At 34.7% G+C, this 23,284-nt stretch overlaps 2 protein-coding genes across 2 annotated transcripts in view; one reads left to right on the forward strand and one right to left on the reverse strand.

The window, feature by feature from the left end:
* The window catches only part of LOC144979592 (uncharacterized), a 4,861-nt gene extending 826 nt beyond the window's left edge, over window positions 1–4,035 (reverse strand). Inside the window, exons 1-2 of the mRNA XM_078926352.1 lie at window positions 3,928–4,035; window positions 1–937 (exon numbers count right to left, since the gene is read on the reverse strand). The exon at window positions 1–937 is cut by the window's left edge and continues 826 nt beyond it. Coding sequence (XP_078782478.1) covers window positions 1–937; window positions 3,928–3,996 — 1,006 coding nt within the window. The 5' untranslated portion in view covers window positions 3,997–4,035. The remainder of the gene's footprint in view (window positions 938–3,927) is intronic.
* Window positions 4,036–4,095: 60 nt separating this feature from the next.
* Window positions 4,096–22,918, forward strand: LOC144979593 (kynurenine formamidase-like). The gene is made up of 12 exons (XM_078926353.1): window positions 4,096–4,198; window positions 6,700–6,843; window positions 7,498–7,588; window positions 8,358–8,465; window positions 10,094–10,148; window positions 13,429–13,514; window positions 17,016–17,094; window positions 19,072–19,175; window positions 20,907–20,985; window positions 21,625–21,760; window positions 21,983–22,087; window positions 22,496–22,918. The coding sequence occupies exons 2-12, from the start codon at window positions 6,778–6,780 to the stop codon at window positions 22,520–22,522; spliced, it is 936 nt and encodes a 311-aa protein (XP_078782479.1). The 5' UTR covers window positions 4,096–4,198; window positions 6,700–6,777; the 3' UTR covers window positions 22,523–22,918.
* Window positions 22,919–23,284: the final 366 nt, after the last annotated feature.

The raw sequence follows: 23,284 nt of genomic DNA on the forward strand, positions 1-23,284 counted from the left end.
TGATGTGTGGATTATATACCTCATGATCTTCACGGAACTCAATTCCTGCTTTGTCAAGATTTTTTATCATCAAATTTCTAAAAACATGAAAATCTTCATCTGTTTCGACTTTTGCATAAATTGCCCTGTTAAAAAATTTTGACACGCTATGAACGATGAAAGGAGTTCTGGGTAGAACTTCTTGTAGCTGCAATTTCATTTGATTTATGGCTTCAATAGCTAATAATAAATCAGTGGCTGAATCTAGTCCTAAGTTGCACAAAGTCAAATGGAGAGCTTCACTTGGAATTACGCCCTTTGTTAATAAGCCTTCTTTGCTAACTAAATCACTTTGTACATTTGCGATATTGCTAATGATATGTTTGTTGTGAATACGAATTGCAATAAAATAATTTGGTCTCGGTTTCTTTTCCTCTAGTTGACAATTTAAATTCAAACCAACATGAAGAACAGGCACAATTTCAGTTTGTGAAAGGTTCTGCTCACCATCATCTTCCAAGGAGGAATTAGTTACATTCTTAGTATCTTTGTCTCTTTTGTTCTTAACACTCTTTTTGTTCTTCTTATGTACTTTTCTCTCTCTTTTTATTTCAACACACTGTATTATTGTCTCAATTTCATCTCCTAAATTCTGCCAATCGGTCAAATTAGAACATTTTAAAGTAAAGATTTTCTTTAGTTCATCTAAAAACGAATCAGAAAGTGTGCAAGATCTTAAATGGATTTGTGGGCCAACCTGTGCATTTTTCTCATTAAAACAGAACTCTACAACAATATCTATATTTTGAATAGGGTGTAGAATAATAGAACTTGTGTTTGTCTCTGGATGTTTTTCCTCATTACTATTTGGAAAATGTTTTTTGACTGATTTCCAAGCTTGTAAAAATAATGATGCTGAGTTTCCTTGTGGGTTATTTGTTTCACACGACGCCATTTTCTGTAGAAAAAAAAAAAAAAAGAATTATTAAGTATCATGGACATATTAGGGGATAAAAACTACTTAGTCCTAAGGTCAATGACCTAGCGGTATTATTTATCATTTTCTAATATCAGGGGATATTGAATGTGTTTTATGGTAAAAACAAAGCCCTGAGCCCGTGGGTTTGTGCACTGTGTTGCAGTGAAGAATATCTAAGCATTAAATCAAACCAACTATCTGGCAACAGCTACGATGTAATAGTAATGGCTTGGTAGTTCATCTGAGGAACCAGGAGGTAAGAGTAAGAGTGTAAGGAGGCAGACCGATTATTTCAGATGTTTGTTTGTTTTTTGTTTTTTCTTTTTTTGTTGTCATTTTTAAATCTTACATTTTTCCTACTGATATGTCTGACATTAGTTTCATACTCATACTCAACTCATACACTTTTACGACAAAAGAGTTGATTCTGAGTGATCCTCTCCCCGCCTCCAATTAAAAACAAAAACAGAGCTAGACATAGTTTACAATTGTAGTCTGATTTGCTACTGTCAATGGATCAGTACTCTTGTAAAAGTAAAATTCTGATTTGCAAGTGAGGAAAGGCAAAGGCGAAAGGTCTTGAAGTTGAAGATGTTTTTTTATTGGCTGTCATTATCCCCAGACACCTGTCTGGGGATAATGAAAATTCGTTATCCCAAGACACCTGTCTGGGATAACCAAATTTCGTTATTCCCAGACAGATATTTGAAACTCCGCTCTTTTAAACAATTATGTATCCACATTCCAGAATATGGAATGTTTCCAAATGCACATAGAAATAAGGAAAGTTGATAAAATATCTATAAAAACATAAAATCAACCAACATTAAATCAGTTGTTACTACATATACACATTATGCGTCGACTTCAAAGTGGGTGTCATGGCCGAATGGTTGGGTCGTCTGCCCTGGAAGTTTTACCAGAATCGATGTTGCGGGTTCAAATCCTACTTCCGCCACTTTGTTTTTTTTTACATTCCATCTTCTTTTTACAGAATGGTGCAAGGGATAAATGTCCCATCCATCCTCCCCCACCTCTTTTCTTTTTAAACTTTCTCTCTCTCTCTCTCTCTCTCTCTCTCTCTCTCTCTCTCTCTCTCTCTCTCTCTTTATCTCTCTCTCTCTCTCTCTCTCTCTCTTAGTATCTTTCTAGTTTCTAGCAAATTGTCATATTTGTCCCCACTCCGATCTCAAAAAGTGACTAAAAAGCAAACAAACAGAAATATTCACAGAGCGACCAAATGGTCAGATAGAGGAGAAAAAAACAAACAATAATTTTTTAATTTTAAAACAATTTTAAGAAATTCATGCTCAGAAACAGAACAAAAGGTCAAACAAAAAGGAGAAAAGAATAGACTCGAACAAAAAAAAAAAAAAGAAAGAGGTGGGGGGGGGGGGGGAGTGAGGATGGATGGGACATTTATCCCTTGCAACGTTCTGTAAAATGAAGACGGAATTATAATTTTTTTTTTTAAATTTTAAGTGGCGGAACCAGGATTCGAACGTACAACGTCGATTCCGGTAAAACTTCCAGGGCAGACGAATAAACCATTCGGCCATGACACCCACTTCAAAGTCGATGCATATTGTGAATATTATGTAGTAACAACTGATTTAATGTTGGTTGATTTTATGTTTTTATAGATTTTTATTAGGCTGCCTCTATTCTCACCCCCGGGATGAGAATAGAAAAGAGATCGAGCTCTCACCCCCGGGATGAGAATAGAGGTAGTTGCCCCTTCTCGCTATTCTCACCCCTGTAACCAACAGGTAGGGAGGGTAGCCTAGCCTAGCCCCCGTCCCTTCTCGCTATTCTCATCCCTATTAATCAACAGGTAGGGAGGGTAGCCTCGCCTAGCCGCCGTCCCTTCTCGCTATTCTCATCCCTGTGTAGGGTCAGCTTAGCACCCCCCCCCCCCCCCCTACCTCACTACTCTCACCTGATCATCAAATCTCTCGTGGTACTGGACGTAAGGAGGGTGAACATATATGTCGTGCATTTAAAATGTAGACTGGCTGGCTTGAGATATGGGAATCATTGTTGGAAATCTGTCTACGGGATTATCTCTCTCTCTCTCTCTCTTTCTCTCTCTCTCTCTCTCTCTCTCTCTCTCTCTCTCTCTCTCTCTCTCTCTCTTTAAGCGAACTGGATTCGCCCAATTTCTAAGAATTGGACTTTTCCTTTTATGGGCATAGTATCATTTTGTGTTGACTTAGCTGTCTCAATTTCTCCCTACGTGAGGTATTTTAACTTGTTTATATTTTCTCGCTCTCTCCCTCCCCCTACCCCAAACTCTATTTCTCTACATCTTTTATATTGTTTGTATTTCCTTTCTCTCGCCCACTCAATATTTCATATCTCTCTTGCCCTCTCCCCATCCCCCCTCTTTCTCTATTTTAGTTTGTTGGTATTTTCTTCTTCTCTTTCTCCTCCACTTTCTATTTCGTCTCTTCCCCCCCCCCCCCTTCTCTTTCTTTCTCTCCCCTGTCTCAATTTATATCTGGTTGTTGGTTAGGTAATAGTAATACAGGATGAGAATAGCGAGAAGGGGTGGCGACTAGGCTAGGCTACCTACCCTCCCTACATGTTGGTTAACAGGGGTGAGAATAGCGAGAAGTGGCGAGGACCTCTACTCTCATCCCGGGGGTAAGAGCTCGATCGATTTTTTATTCTCATCCCGGGGGTGAGAATAGTCACTCCGATTTTACTAACTTTCCTTATTTCTATGTGCATTCGGAAACATTCCATATTCTGGAACTGGAATGTGGATAATGGTTTAAAAGAGCGGAGTTTCAAATATGTCTGGGGATAACGAAATTTGGTTATCCCCAGGTGTCTGGACTGGGGATAATCACAGCGTTTTTTATCAAAAAGTTTAAATTAAAGTTAAAATAAGGATTCGGTAAGTGAAAAGGATATGGAAAGTACATTTCCTTCTCCCCATTTGAATTTTAGCACTAAAACAATACCAGGTCAAGCCAACAGTAAATTAGGATGAGGAAGTTCACTCCGGCGTTACAGCAAAGGGTTGCAATCATAGAGCTGTGGTTGCAATAGTCTTTCTGCTGGTTGCAGTTTGTAAACAAACAGACCGGAAGTCGTAAAAAATTACCGACCGGATCATTTCATGAAGATTTCGACGATATAAACTTTCCAAGCAAGACAAAATTGGCTGAGGATTACAAACAGTAAAAGTGAATGTACACCGATTTCTACCTGTCAATAAAACTGAGTGAAGAGGTAATAACATAGTCTATATCTTTATTAAAATACTTCTTCAATTCATGGAGCATGTTGAACTTGAACGTAGGTCTACACATTAAACCTAGAGATTTCCTACACCTGCGGCCTGCAAGCCAGCCAACTTTCAACTTCGTTTCCTTGATTGATAAATGTAAAGCACTAGCTTCAAGAGCAAAGAAAAGCTCACTAACCTGGATACAACAATCACGCTTTTTCTTAACCCTCTGCCTCTGTCTACTCAAACTCAGCAGTGCTTGGGTGAATGGTTCCGCTGTTTGAGTTAGGTTGTAATTGTAGTGTCCTATCCAAAGGATAGCAAGCACATTTATTTGACCGTTTAATGCAGTTGGGACCGGAATAGTCTGCGGCTCCATGAGCTATATACATATATGGTTCTGAACGACTACTTTTTTTTAATTTCAGGAGCAATATTGATATGTCACAGGTAGCTTAAAAGAAGAAAGTCTTACTTCCAACCTTGATGCATTGTGCCTTGTGGGGAGAGAGAGAGAGAGAGAGAGAGAGAGAGAGAGAGAGAGAGAGAGAGAGAGAGAGAGAGAGAGAGAGAGAGAGAGAGAGTCAAACATTAAAAAAGCCTCCCCCACGCCAACACCCAGTCACATGCTAATACTGACAAACAGCCCCATAATAGACAATAGACGCTGTGTATCGGAATTTTGGGCATTTATTGGAATTTGCAGGGAATGGAACAGGGCTTCTTCATTCTTGTCTCCGACAGGGAAGCATTCGGCATCGTTTGGAACAATGCAACAGGATCAAGCAGTTCGTTTTAAAGACAGATAGGATGTCCCCAACGTGTATATATGCAGGTCTGACATCCAAACGCAATTATGGGCCAAGTTCAACATTGTTGTAATGGAAAATGTTTTTCGTCTTTTTTTTTTTAGATTTTCATTTTACAACAATGATGAGCCCATAATGAATTGACATATCAGACCTGCAAATAAGTACCCGTCAGTTGTCCCAAATCTTAAAAAAGAAAAAGCACAATGCATTGTGATCTGGCCTTCATCTGCAAAGTGGTAGAAAATCTCTGAAAAGCAAACAACTTTCAGTTACTCTTTATTTATATATTCAAGATATCGATGTTAAACCAATGTTATCTAGAGCATTCACTATATTTTTTAGTTGTGTAACATTAGAGTGAATAATATACAAATCAATATCAGATCATTTACATGAAACGGATGTTATGATTGCTTGATGTAATCTGAAAAATCAAAGACAGTATTTTATATTTCAAAAGAAGAGAGTACTGTGTTTCTTCAAATTATGGATCCTTTTCTGGAAAGCCTGAAAGTACATATATCTGGGACTAATTACTAAAGTGACTCAACATTATAAAAGGTTTGTACTGTGAACTTCAGATTTAACAGCCTCTGTTCAACAACGGGTTCTATGAGGAAAAGAGAAATCCTGAATTTCCTCATTAGGGGATTAATAAGTAATAGCACTTTGTGCTCAACAAGACCCCAGATCGTAGGCTCTTATCCTTAATACCCAGACATCGTTACATCCAAGTTGAATATAATTATTATTATCCTACCTTGAGAGGAATGGGTGGAGAAGGCTCTTATATGAGTATCAATGATAAGAAATAAAGGAAGTTTGTTTAGCTCATGCTTAAACAAAAACAAAGTTAAACAACCCAGAAGATGACTTTGCTAAATGTATAAAAACTGAACACTAATGTTTTATTTGAAGAGAATAGAAAGTATTTGTACAGATGCCAAGAAATTTCAAACAATCAGATAGAGATAAAAAGGGGAAATTTGTCATTTCCAAACACCAAAAGATGATTAAGCAAATAATAAAGAGAGAAATGAGAAAGTTAAGTAAAGCTTACCACTAACCCGTATGCTAAATTACATTGCATGTTTTGAGAAACTAAAAAAAAAAAAAGAAGAAAAGAAAAGGAAGCAATCCTTTGGGTAAACGTTCTCCTTTGGCTCCCGAGAGTCCTGGTATTTCAGTAAATAAAACACTCTATCATAGTAGTATATTAATTTATTTCTTCCACAAGGTTTTGCTACAGTGGTTCCAATCATCCGTATTTTTATGGAAATCCGTAGTTTCTGACAATTACTTATTGCCTTAATGTAAAATTTTGTTAGGGATTTTCTGTATTTTGCAAAATTACAAAATTATAAAATTAGACTTTAAAATGTTGTAAAGTATCATGTTTTCGGCGTAAATGAAGTTGGATATAAAACGACAAGTCATAGTTATTGCCTGCAACTTTTTAAACATATATCAGGACGTATAATTTTTGACCTTCTCAATGCATTATCAAAATTCTTTAGAAGTTTCATCCCCTGAACCCCTACCAGGACTCTGTCCCTGGACCCTGCTGTGGACCATATGTCATTCGAAGACTCCGGACAATTTTCCTTTTTTAAAAAAAAAAACTTGGGTGTTGGAAGCACTGTTGCTAATGTATTATTTGAACTCAACCATTTATTCATTTCTCTTTTCAGTAATTTTGATTTGTAAAAAGGGTCTTTCCAGACTGGCTGTACTATAAGAGTGGATCAAGATCATATTCAATTTTCATAATGACAACAATAGGAGCAAACAATAACAATAACAATGAAAATAACAAAGGCGAAATAAGAGATGCTGTAAGTATTTCACTCAATAAGCCTGATTAGTCTGAATTAAAGCTTTGCTCCTGTCATCTTTCTGTACTTTATATATTGTGTTAGTGTTTTATTGTTTTTATTGTTGAAAAAGGAAAGTTCTTGAGTTGGAAATAACTGGGGTAGCTTCTTTGGAAGAGTGGAGGAGGGGGGGAGGGGGGGGGTTGTTTGTTTGTTATCAAAACTCTAATTTTATTTTTGAGTCATTCATTTTTAAAAATTACTCTCTACAAACAAATACATGAATCAATGCCATCATCTTCAACATGGAGTCGACCTATTTCTTATGTCACACTTCATTTATAAAGTATCGTTAACATCATGAAGGCCAAAGAGCTTGAAATATTCTGGTTTGTCCATCATGAAACAAGAGTTATTTTACTGGCTTTGTACACATTACTGGTCTATTACAATGAACTTTCGCCTGATTCTTACTTAAGCTAGTTACTTCAACATCTTGAACAAAAAAAATATTACAGTGAAGAAAAAAAAATCAAACCAAACAAGATCATTGCGAATTCCAGACAGGTTTGTATTCATGTAATTCAAGTAAAGCAATTGAATTGTCAGGCTTCCTTGTTGGATTTATAGCAATTTCATCATTGAATCATTTATATTTTTTTGTCCTTTTGTCAGGAAATTCAATACATGTATTCTCCTAGTCGATGGTCACATCGCATGGGCCCCAATGAAGTAATTCTGTCACATGTAGAAGCATGCAATAAAGGTGAGTCTTTATATAATTGACTATCTTAGCCAAATGTTTACATTTTAACACTTTATAGTGATGAAAAAGAACGTACATACAGGAGAATTGGGGACATTGACACTTAATAATAGAAAAATAAATATAAAGAATTAAAAAATGAAATAAAAGGAGATCCTAACATCAACTTATCCTTATTGTAGCCTTGACCTTTCTAAGATTCACAATGACACAAACACAGGATTGCTGTCAAAAGGGAAATGCTTAAATGATTCCTAATGTATACACATGGTCAGAGAAAAGATTTACAAGGAAAAGCGTATTGTCTCTCATAGAAAATAAAATATGGTCAACTGCTCCATGATGGCAAAGTTGACACTAGGTCCACATTTTAAAAATCGTGATTGCAGATCCTCAGTTGTTTAATTATTTTTCATTATTTCACCAAGAGAAGGTGATGAAAACGAAATCCTTTCAAAGGTTTTCAAAATAATTTGATATTGATAACTTTTGTTTTTAATATTATACAGTGAAAGTAAACACAGATAAACTAATATTGGAAATAAATCATTTCAAAATTACATTTATATGGGGCTGATATTATGATTTTCAAACCCCAGCTGTGATATATATATATATATATTATATATATTATATATATATATATATATATTATATATATATATATATATATATATATATATATATATATATATATATATATATATATATATATATATATATGACTTTTTATTGTACATCTTATCATTCAAACCAATTTGTAATTCAGGAACCCAAGACTCCCAATGGGTCCTGGACTGTGACACAGACATATCATATGGTGACACACCGAATCAGAAAATGGATGTCTACCATAAGAAAAGTGCACCCAAAAAAGGTCAGGGCTCCATGTATGTGACTTTTTTTTTTCAGTGTTAGAAGTCTGATGAAGTTAAGTCACACCAGAACGGGTTTGCTTTGTTTTCCTATTGTTGTTGTTGTTGTTGTTGTTGTTGTTGTTGTTGTTGATTTGTGTTTTTATTTTTTATTAAATCATAGCACTTAAGCAGCATTTTGTAATTTGGAAATTGAAATTTCTGACAAAACATAAACTAATTCTATTCCTAGCAACACCGCCAAGGGGATGACCAACTGTTCATTTTTTAAAAATCTAAACCAAAACATTTCCTTTCACCATTTTTAATCTTAGACATATTATAACCCATGTGTGATGTTCAATTATGTGTGTGTGTGTGTGTGTGTGTGTGTTTATGTTATATGTGGGGATGTGTGTGCTAACTTTATGTGCGCACATGTGTTTGCATTTGTATTTGCATGTGTGTGTATTTGTTTTTTCTTTAATTATATTGTAAAGCCAACTGAACATTATATGATTTTGAAAATGCGTAATACAAGTGTCATCTATTTTTGTTATTAACACGATATTGGAGATGTTGGTTACGTCCCTGACTAAGTAACATTATGGAGGCTCTCGTCACATCTTTGCTTGCTTAGAACAGCTTAGTGTTCTTGTGAATGGCACTTGTCTTGTGTCATTAGGTCCCAGATTTCAGCCCCACTGTGGATGATGCAAAGTAGTTGTTGCCTTGGTAAAGGCTCTTTATTTATATTTTCTCACAATACTCAGGTATAAAATGGCTACCTTATCAGTAGCGGTGTAGCCTTTATCAATTAAAGAAGAAAATAAAGAACTATAATATCACCTTACAGGCATCATGTCTTGTCCCAAATGTCAATACTTCTGTTGGCTTGGGACAATTTGATGAGCATTTTTTCCCTTGTAATTCTTCTCTCTATTATTATATTATTACTTACTTACTCCTTACTACTTACTTACAAAGGGTGTCCACCACAGATATCCATCTGGAGCGTTCTCTGGCTACCACCTTTGCCTCCCCCCCCCCCCCCCCCCCCCCCTCCCCCAACAACAATTTGACCTTTTTTAGTTCCAAATTTTTATAATATGTTGTCACATTTATTATAATAATATGAATCTTCAACACTTGGCATTGATCCTATGCCTTATTTCAACCGTGACATTTTAATAGGAAACCATGTTTCTTTTAAGATATCACATAGAAAATAATTTGAAACAGACATGAGCGTAGAAATTTTGGCCATATAACAAGAAGTTAAGCACACTACAAATGACAATGGAACCTCAGTATAACAGAAATGGTGGGACCCGCCTAAAATCCCTGTTATAACGGAGTTCTGTTACAGCCTAATTTCAAGGGAAATAACCCAAAAGGCCTAAATCACCATTTAAAATGAAGTAGCATAGTGGTAAGTAACCTGTACATACACACACAAACACAGAGCATTCATGAACAAAGCCTAGATTATCTCTCGGTTGCCTTTAGTTGTAGGCTTATCTGAGTGTAATGTGTGAAAAAAACAGGGATTTTAAAGACCTGTTATAACCAGGTCCCTGTTAAATTCTGACCTGTTATACATGGGTTCCACTGTAATTCTCCCTGTTTATGATTTTTTCTTATTCCACAGGATGTCCTATATTTGTGTATTTTCATGGAGGTTATTGGCAGATCCCAGATCTCCAGTGAGTCATTACAATTGATTTTAATTTCCAGATATATAAAATTGAGCGGAAATTGCTCTTTATGTAGGGTCGTTATTATTTGTAACATAAGCTTATTATATTACAAGTGATAGGTGTGCTTTACATACCTAATAGGGAGGTTTAGCTGATCAGACGTATCACTCATCACATGTCTATCACATGATCATTCTCATTATGCATAAAAATACTGCAACTATGCAATTTATATATGGGTGATGGAAATGTTTACATTGTGACATCCAATCAAAAATCACGTAGCAACACTACTTTTACATATAATGGGAATGATCATGTGATAGTTATGATCTGTTAAATCTCTCTTGTTACCTTGAGACCTGATGTCATGTTGTTTCAATTGTTTGTCTTCATTCTTATCTTGAAACTAGCAACATGCCTGGTTCGGAACTTGTGTTTATATCATTGAAAGTAGCTGTAGACAGTTACAGTTGGAGTCAAACTATTGTTCCATTACAGATATCTTCATCTTGTGAAAAGTAATTAGAGTTAAACTCGGATACAACTGGGATAGTGGGACTAACAAAATATCCCTGTTGTAGCAGAGTCCTGTTATATACAGTATTTGAAGGGAGGCAATATTGAAGGAAATGAAAAAGTGCAAGGAAGACACTTCAAGTTATCTCCCTAATTAAAAATATCAAACGACATGACTGTGACTGTAACTTTCATTCCTTTAACTCCTCCCCACCCCCCCCCCACCCCTCCCCGCACACACACACACATTTTCAGGCTTCACATAGACCCAATCACCTAGTCACTTCTCCTACGGCTTAGTTACGCCAACCGGTACAATTAATCGTATTTTAGTACGATTTTTGGACTCAAATACGTGGATATGATTCCAAAGGATTTAGTACGATTTTTGTTGTTGTAATATTTTGAATTTATATTCTCAAGCAAGAATGATGTTGAAAATGACAACATGTCATACATCAATTATTGTTGACCATATTTCTGAATGATACATCACAGTTAACTATTGTTATCATTTCAGTTAATTATATGTTGCCGGTTTTCACCAATAGTTTTCTCATTCCTTTTTGAGGATTTGCATAGAATTATCATTTAAGCTTATTTTATACTTTAAATGGCCTCAGGCCACATTTAAGCTTTTACCACTTGTTAAATAGAAAATTTTAAGTGAAAATTAAATTTAACTAACATCTTTGGCAATGAAGCTTTCAATTAAAAACTGTATTGCTGATAAGCTTAAACAAATGGATTATTTCCCTTTATAATTACTAAAATTACACTAATTTGTTTTTAAAAATGTAATGATCTTTTTTTAAGATTTATTATTTTGTATGAGTGATTTTTTTTTTATCATTACCAACTGGGCAGCTTTAGGAACAAAATGATTCGAAATGAATTTTCGAGAAGTATTTAACTTGTCTGTGATATGTGTGTGAATTTCCCATCATTTGACCAACAGTAATAGTATTAGTATGTAGTATTAGTAATAGTGGTAGGAGTAAAAGTAGTAGTGGTAGTAGTAAAAGTACTAGTCTAGTAGTGGTTGTAGGAATTGTTGTAGTTGTAGTAGGAGGAGGAGTAGTAAATGCTATAAAAAAAGGGAGAGAGGGACATGGATCATTTGATAAAATAATGGAAATTATCTTGTCACCTCTTCAAATTGTCATCTCTATTATATTGAAGACCACTCTCACAAATATTTTATCTCTAAATCTTCAACTTATTTACTGGGCTGGCAGATGTATATCACCATCACAACTTCATTTGGGACATCAGCATCATCATCTCAAACCATCACTACCTTGGCATCAGCACGGTTACAGCCACCATCACAGCATTGTCACTGCCACAACCACCATCGCCACATCACTTCCTTCCATCACCACCACCACTAGAGCACCATCGCTACAACCACCACTTCCTCTTCTTCAGGCACTAGCATCAATACTACCATCATATTTGGGGTCTTTTGGTCATTTCTTTGAGTGTTTTGAAAGCAATATCCTTTGATATTGCAATTTCTGAGCCTTATACTGATTTAAAATGGTCATTAAGTTAATATAATAATAATATTGTAATTACTAGTGATTACTGCAAATGAATGTTTGAATGATGAAGATCGGAGTTTATTTTTGATTTGGGTTTGATGATAGCTTTTATATAAATTTTTGTATTTTGCGCACTTTTATTTTCCAGACAGGTGGACAAAATACACTTTTTTGCTAAAAAATACACTTTTTAGGATCATAGAATACACTTTTCATTCTGGGAAGGTTGGCAGGTCTGGTTACCTAATCAGTCACAAGTCCCATACCCCTCACTCTACGCCTAACACATCAGGCTTAAGTAAATCAACATGTTAATCAGTCAGTCATGTGCCTCTCACTAGCCTTTTGTTGCATCAATCATAGTATGTTAAATAAAGTACATAGAGAAATGTCAATAGTACACACAATGGCTACTTTTCGTCCACCACAACCCCACCCCAATCTATGAGTTATGTGTGATATGTGCTTTTCTCTTTGAGTATTTCATCTTTCTAAATTGGGGATTTGCAACTCACACCTCCATTGTAGCTGTGTTCCAATAAATATTACCGCTTTATAACCATGCATGATTTATATGAATTACATTGACCGTAGAACATGGGATAAAAAAATTTCCCTGTTTTAGCCAAGCTCCTGTTGCAACCGAGGCCATTGTACACAAGTTGTACTGTATTAATCCAATTTTTGCTGTCCTTGTTACATCCCTTTTATATTTTTTTTGTCAGGAACTGTCTTTGGTACTTTTCTGTAAAATTGTAATAAATTTGAAAAATGGTGTTTTTACAGTCTTTACCATGTTCCTACTATAGGGGAAAACTTTAGTCTTTTGTCTTTTTCTTTTCTCTGTTGTTTTGTCGAAATGTCAGAAAAAATTCTTTTATATTAAATCTGTCTGTCTGTCTGTCTCTCTCTCTCTCTCTCTCTCTCTCTCTCTCTCTCTCTCTCTCTCTCTCTCTCTCTCTCTCTCACTCTCTCTCTGCCTCTCTCTCTCTCTCTCCCTCTCTCTCTCTCTCTCTCTCTCTATCTCTCTCTCTCTCTCTCTCTTCCCCCCCCCCCTCCCTCCCTCTCTCTCAGACCCAGTTACCTAATTACAGCTAGATGTACAAGACAAAATAACCTGAACAAGAATATTCTACAAATTCCAACCTTATATATGTGAATGCGAGTCATAAATCTATCTTTGTAACCTTTTTTTTTTCTTTTGGTATATTTTCCTCCAGTCGTCAAAATTCAGGTTTCATGGCAGTTCCACTGTGTAATGCTGGTGCCACGGTCATTGTTGTCGGTTACGATTTGACTCCTCATGGTAAGGAAGAAGAATAATAGTTAAAGATCTTTTTTTTTAATATATAAACGAGTGTTTACTTTAATTTGGGATCAAGCAACGGTTTCTGAAGAGCTCAGATCTGGTGCTTGTGAATGGTTAGACACTTAACAATATGGTAAGAGTTCTGTGGTTCGATTCCAATTCTTAGATGAGGTGACTATTCTTAGACATAATTATTCCCTCTTATCTTCTGTCTGAAGTTAATAATTTGTTTCTTTTTATCATTTATGGGTGATTTATCAACTGACTCCTTCATCCTTATTGATTCTCTTATTATTTTTATTTTTTTTTTCATTAAAGATTAGAGTAACTCTTTTTCTGCACATTTATTTCATGTATTTGTTTATATTGTTGTTTCAACAAAAGTAGGTCAACAAATTTCAATGGCAATTTTTAGCTTTAAAGTTCAGAATGATCAAATGTCGATTGGGTGTATATTTTTTTATAATGATTAGCTCACTTACTACAAAGTGGGTGATATTCCTGAATTCATTCTGAATGTTTTACACTTTTTAAAATCTTGATTAGAAACAATGATTGAAAAGATATGTATTATAAAATCAGGAAGTGGTTGAATTTAAAAATTACATCTTAAGTCAGCACATATAATATTTCAAGGCTAGAGATTGCGTTAATGTGAGATACATCTTTTTTGATCCAAGAGATAGAACTTTTGTTTTCTTAAATTGTTATGCCAATTTCATTGAGAGAAAGTTTTTAGCCAGTATCTTTGTTGTGTCTATTGAGAGAGTTTTCATTTGTCACCTCATATGTTTATTTAAAAGTTATGTTCATTCATTGACTCCCTCCCCCATCCCTCCAGTTTCTTTGGGTGTTTTTTGTTTTGTTTTTTTTGGTTTTTTTTGTTATTCGTTGTTTTGTTGTTTTTTTTCAACGTTTTTATTTTATTTCATTCCTTTTTAAAAATTATTTGTAGGAAATATAGATAAAAGTTAATGAGCGTTCTCAGTTGCCTTCACATACTTGTTTCAATTTTACAGTAGCATGCCACTCTAATTTTACTTATTACTTCCAAAAGAACGGAATTTGTACTGTAATGTAGCTTGGGTATCAGAAGAAATCTCATTTTCATGGCCCACTGGGTGGGGTTCCTGACCTCCCATAGTGGGCAGGGAGGTACTTGCTGTGTCTTCTATCCCCCTGTATCTGTTTTCCAACTTGCTTTCTGTCTTTGTCTTGGAATTAGATTACTTGGTTTTGTCCTGGCCCTGGCCGGATACCTTGGCTGGGAGGGAAACAGTCAAATGTATAGTTAGAGTTTCAGAAGATGATTTTTTTTTTCCTTGTAAATTATCTCTCTGTTATGTACTGTTATTTTTTTATTTTAATCATATGATTTGTAAACATTTGAGTGTGTTCCTCTTAGTGGGATCATGTGCTGGTGTCTGGGTGAGATATTTAGTGATGTCAAACTAAATACTTTGATGGTGTGCTCTTGGAATCTACATCTGTTCCCTATTTGAACCAATTCCCCTTTGTCTTACTTTTTCTTGGGTGCTTTAGATGTCATTCTAGAATCTTTTCATTATCTCATTTTCTTCCTTTTTAGTGGCGCTGATATGACCTAAATGTGTTGCAAGCGCCGTAAAACCCTTTAAAATAAACACAACAAAAACAAACATTTTAATGGCCCTTACAGCTCTTTTGGAGAAAATTAGTAGATCTTGAGTTGAAACCAGATAGATATTGAGTTATAGGGGGTTATGTGATCCTGTGGTATAGCAATTGCCTTAACTCTTTAAGATTCAACCCGACAAAAACCGACAACGGCATAATATTCATGGGCGGGGTAGTCAAGACTGGCCTCAGTAAGTAAAATCCAATCGTTGTGAAGGAAATGACAGGCCCTGTCACTGCCGCAGGGTGTTTTCAGCTTTGATTTTTATAAATTTGCCGACAGAAAAGAAAATACGTTTCATAAATTGCGATTTAAATCTATTTTATTTGCGGGTGAAAATCATTGACATTGCACTTTGTTTGTAAAAATCGGTAAAAAATTACGACTTTGGTGATGAAAAATTACTTTGAAGACAATTATTGTAAACTTTTAAAAATATTATGAATAATTTATAACTCCCTTATTTGTGGGTCGATTTTGTCATTCGAGGTATCAATTTTATTGTAATAAAGAGATAGGAACTTCAGTTATTTTTTCTGATGCGAAATTATTACTTTGTAATTTTAGCACCAAGATAAATAGTCGGTAAATAAATTTGTTACACCTCTTTGATAGACCGCCGGGGTCCGTTCGTGTAGAATTGTGAATCAAGCGTCTCAAAGTCTTCAACCAATCACAGGCTATCTATCCAGCTGGCCGAAACAAAGACGCTTCTCCCCGTCGATGTATTACGCTATTGTTATGCAAGAATATAACACCTTATTGAGTAGGCCTAAAAGCTAAAATCTAAAAGTAAAAAATATAATTCTGAGGAATTCGAAAGTCACATTGCTGAAATCAGCTTGAAAAAAGAAGTACATTGGTCTTTGTTTCATAAAAATCGGTTGAAAACCAACTGTTTTACAATATAATTTGATTTTAAAAGTTGCTTTTGTTTATTTTAGCTTTTTTTAGCAACTTTTTTATTTATCGGCCAATTTTCTTGATTTTTATATCATTCTTTATATCTCAAAGAAACGAGATCAGTGATATACTTTGTTTGTTTCAAATGTAATTAGAACATAATTTGGCTTTTTTACTTATCGGCCATGCCTGGATAATTTATTCAACAACGTGGCGATGTGACGCAACTATTCCATGACAGTCTTCCACTGCCTCAGCGATGATTCAATTCATTGTTGACGGCTGTTGACACTTGAGCTGCCAGAACGACCAATCGTTGAAGGGTCAAGATGCTCAGTAACCAATCGTACTTCGGTCAAAAAACTGAAGAACTCACGAGAACAAAAGTTTGAAATTTGGTGATGGCCGGACCTATGATATCGTTTCTGGGCGGAGTTTAGCCATGAGTGACCGTAGAAAACGAAAATGCGACTACAGATATCAAAGAGTAGGCTTATATCATCAAAGGATGTCTACATGATTGACATGGCCATATAGGGAACTCATTATCTACTCCCCCAAAAAGAATCTGAACACGAGAGGGTTAAGATTAGAAGAGCCTAGGTTCGAGACCCACTTTGAGTGGTGCATAGTTGTGTCTTTGGAACGGACTCTTTACATACATTTTCTCACTATACTCAGGTGTAAAATGAGTACCTGGCCATTAACAGCGTTGTCTCTGTCTGAAAAGAAAATTGTAATATTGCTTAACAGGCATCATGTATCGTCCTACATGTTAATTTTTGCCATAGCTAGGGACCCCTTGTAAAGCGCATTGAGCATGTTAAGTGGATATTGAGCTATACAAAAGCTCAAATGTTTTTGATTTTTTGTTTTTTTTTTAAAAGAATTTCATTCTCACACTAAAAGGCTGAATAATGTATATTTTATGATTGCAGTTACTGTGGAAACCATTATCAACCAAATAGAAAAGGCTGTCAATTTTATCATCAAACTAGCCAAGGAAAGACAAAGCAGGTAAAATGAGAAATAACAATACAATAAAATAAAATAAAAAAGTTGTATTATAGATATCATACACTTCATAGAAGTATGTATGGGAAGACCTCAAGAATCATTTCATCAGAAGTTGACTGCAGCGCTTTGTTTTACTTTCATAATTACAATAACAATCAGAATGCTGGTTTTGAATTGTTATCACATTTACCAAATATTGATTGGTTTGAAAAAAAAAAACAAAAGTAATGGAAAGCACCTTTGAGACAACCCCATTCACTCCACCTGCATTATTACCACTCTATAAAGCCATGAAGTCAATGAAACTGGTTTGTGTAGCATGAAACAATGCAAATTGCTTGCTACCATTTTTACAGACACTGCTATGCGGTCTAGTGGTATGACACTCACTTTCGGATCGGAAGGTCCTGGGTTCGAGCCTTGTGCTCTGCGCATAGTTGAGTCCTTGGAAAAGGCTCTTTACTCACATTCTCTCACCGTACTCAGGTGTAAAATGAGTACCTGGCCTTTAACAGCATTGTCTTTGTCCGAAAAATTGTAATATCGCCTAACAGGCGGTATGTCCCATCCTACATATTAAATGTTGCTGTTGACCAGGGACCCCTTGTAAAGTGCTTTGAGCACATTTAGTAGATATTGCGCTATATAAAAGCTCATTTAAAAAAAAAAAATTTACAGACACTGGTTTATCCCAGGTGCTCATTCAATTTTTTGTGGACAGTAAGGCCCATGGATCCAAAATTTATCCCACACTTGAAGCAGATTACAAATGTTTGCCATTCGTTGAAATACTTTTTTATTGCATTGTACTTTCCTCCAAGTCACACTTAGACCCATATATCCAATCAAAGCTGGTTGGGCAGCGGGGACAAAAGAAATCCTGTCTTGTGTGAGGATTTTAACCACATTTATTTGGATGCCACTCCTGCCGATTTTTTAATTTGTTGAGCTCATCGAGCTCTTTTCAAATGAGTTGACATCCTTTTAAGTCTAGTAGCGCGCAGGTCCAATATTGAGGACGAGCATAACTGAGTCAGTGGGGCGATGGTCCAGTATTGAGGACGAGTTGGCTTTGACGCCAAGCGCGCCAGTCCATTATTGAGGACAAGATCAACCCCGTTTATGAATGGAGTTGTTAACCTTTCTATATTTAGAAATGCAGTAAAAATTTAATTGATTCTGATTGGTCAATAATTTAGCTATGTCCTTCAACTTGTTGAAGGCAAGTTAGTGGCCTTTCAAGTCATAAACAAAGCCAACAAAGAGCCCCCCCCCACCCCCATGCCCCTACCACGCTGTTTTGCATGCTCTGGTCATCTGTTACATCTCAAACAAAGGACACAAAGAAATAATGTTACCCACGTGTGTGTGTTTGTAGAAAATTCCTTTATTACATGTGTGCATCTGTACGTGGGCTCTTGGTGTGTATATGCGTGTGTTAGACGAAAACTAGGCTAATGTGTGTAGCAATAAGGTGTAAAGCCTTGCTCCCTCTCATTCCACCACTCAATTATTCGTAATAGAAAGATGACTGTTGCAGGTTTCATAAATTCTTACTAAGTTTGCTCTCTCAATAAATATCTTATTTCCCTTTAAGAAAATATAAAGGTTGTACCATAAATTATTGCTATTAGCTCAAAAAAGTATATTTTCTGGGATGGGTGTAAATATTGAAAAACTGCTAGGCGAGCTGCCATTGTTTCAACTGATCAGCTGTAGCAACTAGGCACTGTCCATTGTAGCTTCCGGAATGCAAGGCCGCGTCACTTGAGTTAAGGAAATGGAGCCTTTTGATCATGAACATTACCGACCCTTTCTACTATTATTGCTGTCATAGATCTGATTTGTTGTCATCTCCACTGACAAGTCTTTTCCAGTAATACTTTTGATCTTTTCTTTTCTATTACTTGGTGATGAAGAATAGATTAGATTTAATTTGCATGTCAATTTAATGAAGTCTTCATTCATCCCTTTCAGTGGCGTGTATCTGTCTGGACATTCTGCAGGAGGACACCTTGCAGCAATGATGATGAAGAGTTCCTTTTCAGAATATGATGCATTTGACCCGGAAATGATCAAAGGTGTGGCTCTCGTATGATAAAGGGCCTTGTGGCTTAATTGATTGTGTAACTGAAATCACATGTAAACAGTTTTGGGTGTGAGCCAGATTTTTTTTCTATTCCTGGCCTCACCCACAAATAGTTTGGTTGATAGCTTTAATTAGGTATCCAAACTACTGCTGTTAACAGGTGAATGATTCTTTACAAATCATCAAAAATGAAGTCTATTTGAATAGTCTCTCTTTCTCTTGAATTTAAGTTATCGGTGAAAAACTTAAACCATTCAAACTAGCAGCCTTTGAAGATTATGATTTCCCAGCTTGTTTCAATGCATAGCGCCATCCATGTAAACAAAGCCTGTTTTGTTGTTTGGGTTTTTTTTCTTCCCCTATACTAGATTTATGTTTGTCACAAATCATCCAAAAAAAAATTTTTAAATTGAGGCATATTTGAACAGTCTATCTCTGTCTTGAACTTAAGTTAATGGTGAAAAACTTATACCTTTAAAATCAGCAGACTTTGAAGATTACAATCTCAAAAGTTGGGGCCCCTAGCTTGTTTTCAGTGCAACGCGCCACCAAGATTTATTATTCTTCACAAACCATCAAAAAAATGAAACTTTAAAAACCCATAACTTGTTTTTTTTTCCGATTTTGATAAATAAATAGTTATTTTCCATTGTTTTCACATGTGGCTTTGTAATTTAAATTTTGCTATTTGTATATAATGAAATTTTAGCTTGGAATACATACTTTAATACTAGATCTGACTGAAGTACTCTGATCCTCTTTAGTGGGTAGTGAAAAATTGTTACTATTCATTTCACATTTTAAAATAATCTCTTTCTCTGCTTATATTCTAATGGACCAGCTTCTCTGTGTTTTTTTTTAATATTTTATTTATTTGAAAAGAAGAACTATTTAATTCCTTTTTTGGATATTTATTTATTTAGGTTTAAATAAATATCTGGCTATTTAAATTGATGTATACTGTAAAATTGTAACCAACAACCAACCAACAATTTTGGTGTGAATTTATTTTTGCATGCTTTTTGATTAACAATATATATTTTCATATTTTTGCAAGAAGAAAAAAAATCACATTTTTGCTTTAAGAAGCATCACACAAAAGATGTACCAATAATGCCATACTTATTTGGATGGATTTGATAGCAGAGAGCAGGCGGGTAGGATTGGCATATTACAGTTTTATTTTCCTGCTACTAAATATGCCTCATTCCTCGAACATTTAATATATCAAAACGCCAGAAAAAAATTCCAATGCACTACCCAATTTCCTGCTCAATTTCAATTTTTCCGTATTTGTCATGAATTCTCATATATTTATGTGTTTTGGACAAATAAACTTATTTAAATAAGCAAGTACATTCTGGTAGAATAAAGTGGAAATTTGATGTGGCTTGTTCAAGAATGAATAGCAATTTCATTTGAATCAGCCATATGTGCATATATTTTTCAAGTTCAAATTCAAGTCAATAAGCACACTGCCCTTCACCGCAAATCTTATACACATCAATTGTATCTATCACACCACACTAAATCTGTCACTCCAGTAATTCAATCCTCCCAGTGCCCCTGTGTAATGTTGAAATGATGTGGGGTCTGTAATGTCTATTCTGTCATGTGATAGTTTGTTGCATTCACTTATTTTATTTATCTTATCATAACTATTTATTTATTGTGGCATTACATGCATTAATAATTAGCCCATCAAATCAACCCTTATCAACAGGAGCAGTCCTTATGAGTGGTGTATTTGACCTCAGACCTTTAACCAAGACATCAGAGAATGATGCGCTTCGATTGACGGAGTAAGTCCAAGCCAATATTGTCTACAAAGATGCCTCTTTAACTAATAACATTTTATTTCATATAGATTTTCATTTGGCCATTAAAAACAAGACAAACAAAAAACCCTCCAATTCCGATTTTCAGTAAAAATGATGATAATAATAATAATGATAATGATAATAATAATAAATATAATATAATAATAATATATAATAATAATAATAATAATATATAATAATAATAATATAATGATAATAATAACAATAATAACAATATACAATAATTAAAAATATAATAATAATAATAATAATAATAATAATAATAATAACAATAATAGTAATAATAATGATAAGGATAAGGATAATGATGATAACTATAATAATAGTAGTAGTAGTAGTAGTAATAATAATAATAATAATAATAATAATAATAATAATAATCAATAATAATAATTATTGTTATATATTATTTTATTTTATTATTTTATTATTATTATTATTATCATTATTATTATTATTATTATTATTATTATTATTATTATTATTATTATTATTTGAATAGAATTATAATCATAATAATAGTAAGAGAGAGGCAGGAAGGAAAAGAGAGAGAGAGACAGGGAGACTCTAACATTATTATTTATTGTTTTTGTTGTGTAGATCAGAAGCGGAGAAAGTGAGTCCCATGTTTTGTATCAAAGACATTGCGGCCCACAGCGGCCACCGACACATCATCGTGGCCGTCGGGGAATATGACTCACCAGAGTTTCGTAGACAGAGTGGTGAGATGGAGAAGGTGAGAAGCAGAAGATATCAACTTTTCAAGCTCCATTTTCTTTTTTTTAAAAGAAAATTCATAACCAATGTTTTGTTTTTTTTTAAAGATCGCAGAATATTTGTCCATAACAGAGGAGGTAGCTGAATGAAATATTACCAGGATTAGATTTTGTGTCATATTTTTCATTTGAAGTGTTTTTGTGCTTTCTTCACATATGATGAATTGTGTTTGCATTGCCAGAGTCTTCGTGATCATCGAGTGAAGACGAGTTACTTGGATATTCCTGATGTGGACCATTTCAACCTTGTAGATAAATTGGTGAAGCCAAACTATCTACTCACAAAGGTGGGTTTGTTTGAATTTTGGCTGTGTGTGTGTCTATGTCTGTATATGTGTGTGTATGTCTGTCTGTATGTGTGTGTGAGAGAGAGAGAGAGAGAGAGAGTTACACACGCACACACACACACAAAATATCATGACCTTGATTATAAAACTGTTTAACTGGATTATAATTTTTTACTTAAGAGACTAATGGTATTTATCTTACCTCACCTAAGACCTTGGTTCCTCTTGTGTCTTTAACACATTGGGCCATCCCGATTCTCCATTCCTCTTTGTTGTATACAGTGGTAATAAAAATACCTAGCGATTACCAAATACCTCGATCATATCCTTTATGAGGTAGAAATATCTCAAATCGTCATTACGAATAATTGTTTTCAAAAGGGATATGTATTTTCTTTCCCATTTCAGGAATGCCTTCGATTGATGGGATTGTAACCCAGGTTTAGACACTTGACGTTCTCGCTGTCATCAATGTATTTGGATTTACTCAGGTCACTAGTCAATGGACAAGATATTGTTGTTTGATATTACATCATATAATACAGTCATGACATTCTACACACACTTCACCTATTAACTTAGTTTCAAAGGCAGTCAGAATTCAAGTGCCTTTACACTTCCAATAACAGAACTGCCATTTATACAGATTTAATCGTTATGGGTAGATTTTTGGGGGAGCTAAATGTGGCTAAAATTCTGATTTTTCAGGAAGTGAATGTTCGAAACAATATTCTAGGAGTTGATCTTAATTATACTTGAAAAATTTTATAAATAGCTCCTTTTATCAAATAGTTGTGCACTATTATTTCATGTTTTTTTGTTTTTATATTTTATATAATATATATATATATAATATATATATATATATATATATAGATAGATAGACAGATTCTTTGTTTGTTACCCGCGGCATGGCTGCTAAAGTAAAATTAAACAGTTAAGCTGATTTATGTCGAAATGTTTAGAAGTTTGGTTTACCATACAATTGTTGTAAAATGAAAACTATGTGCCTTTTCTTGAAACCTCATACGTAACCAGATGCAAGAGACAAGTACCGATATCTAAAAATGTAAGGCTTGAAGAAGTTTTTGGCCATTTTAATGAGTTCTTCTTTTCACCATGGAACCATTTCTTTTATTGCCTTTAAAAGTAATTGACAAAAATGAATATAACTATTTGGATGAAGAAGGACTTAAA

Source organism: Berghia stephanieae, chromosome 9, assembly GCF_034508935.2.
Source record: "Berghia stephanieae isolate SIO BIC M18660-M18661 chromosome 9, UCSD_Bste_1.3, whole genome shotgun sequence".
NCBI classification, from domain to species: Eukaryota; Metazoa; Mollusca; class Gastropoda; order Nudibranchia; family Aeolidiidae; genus Berghia; species Berghia stephanieae.

What these genes read in the sequence shown, in the direction of transcription:
- LOC144979593 (XM_078926353.1), top strand. Translation starts at nt 6,778, where the DNA reads ATGACAACAATAGGAGCAAACAATAACAATAACAATGAAAATAACAAA. An exon ending in GAAAAGTGCACCCAAAAAAG is followed by an intron (nt 8,466 to 10,093) that starts GTCAGGGCTCCA and finishes CTTATTCCACAG; the next exon opens with GATGTCCTATATTTGTGTAT. An exon ending in TTACGATTTGACTCCTCATG is followed by an intron (nt 13,515 to 17,015) that starts GTAAGGAAGAAG and finishes TTATGATTGCAG; the next exon opens with TTACTGTGGAAACCATTATC.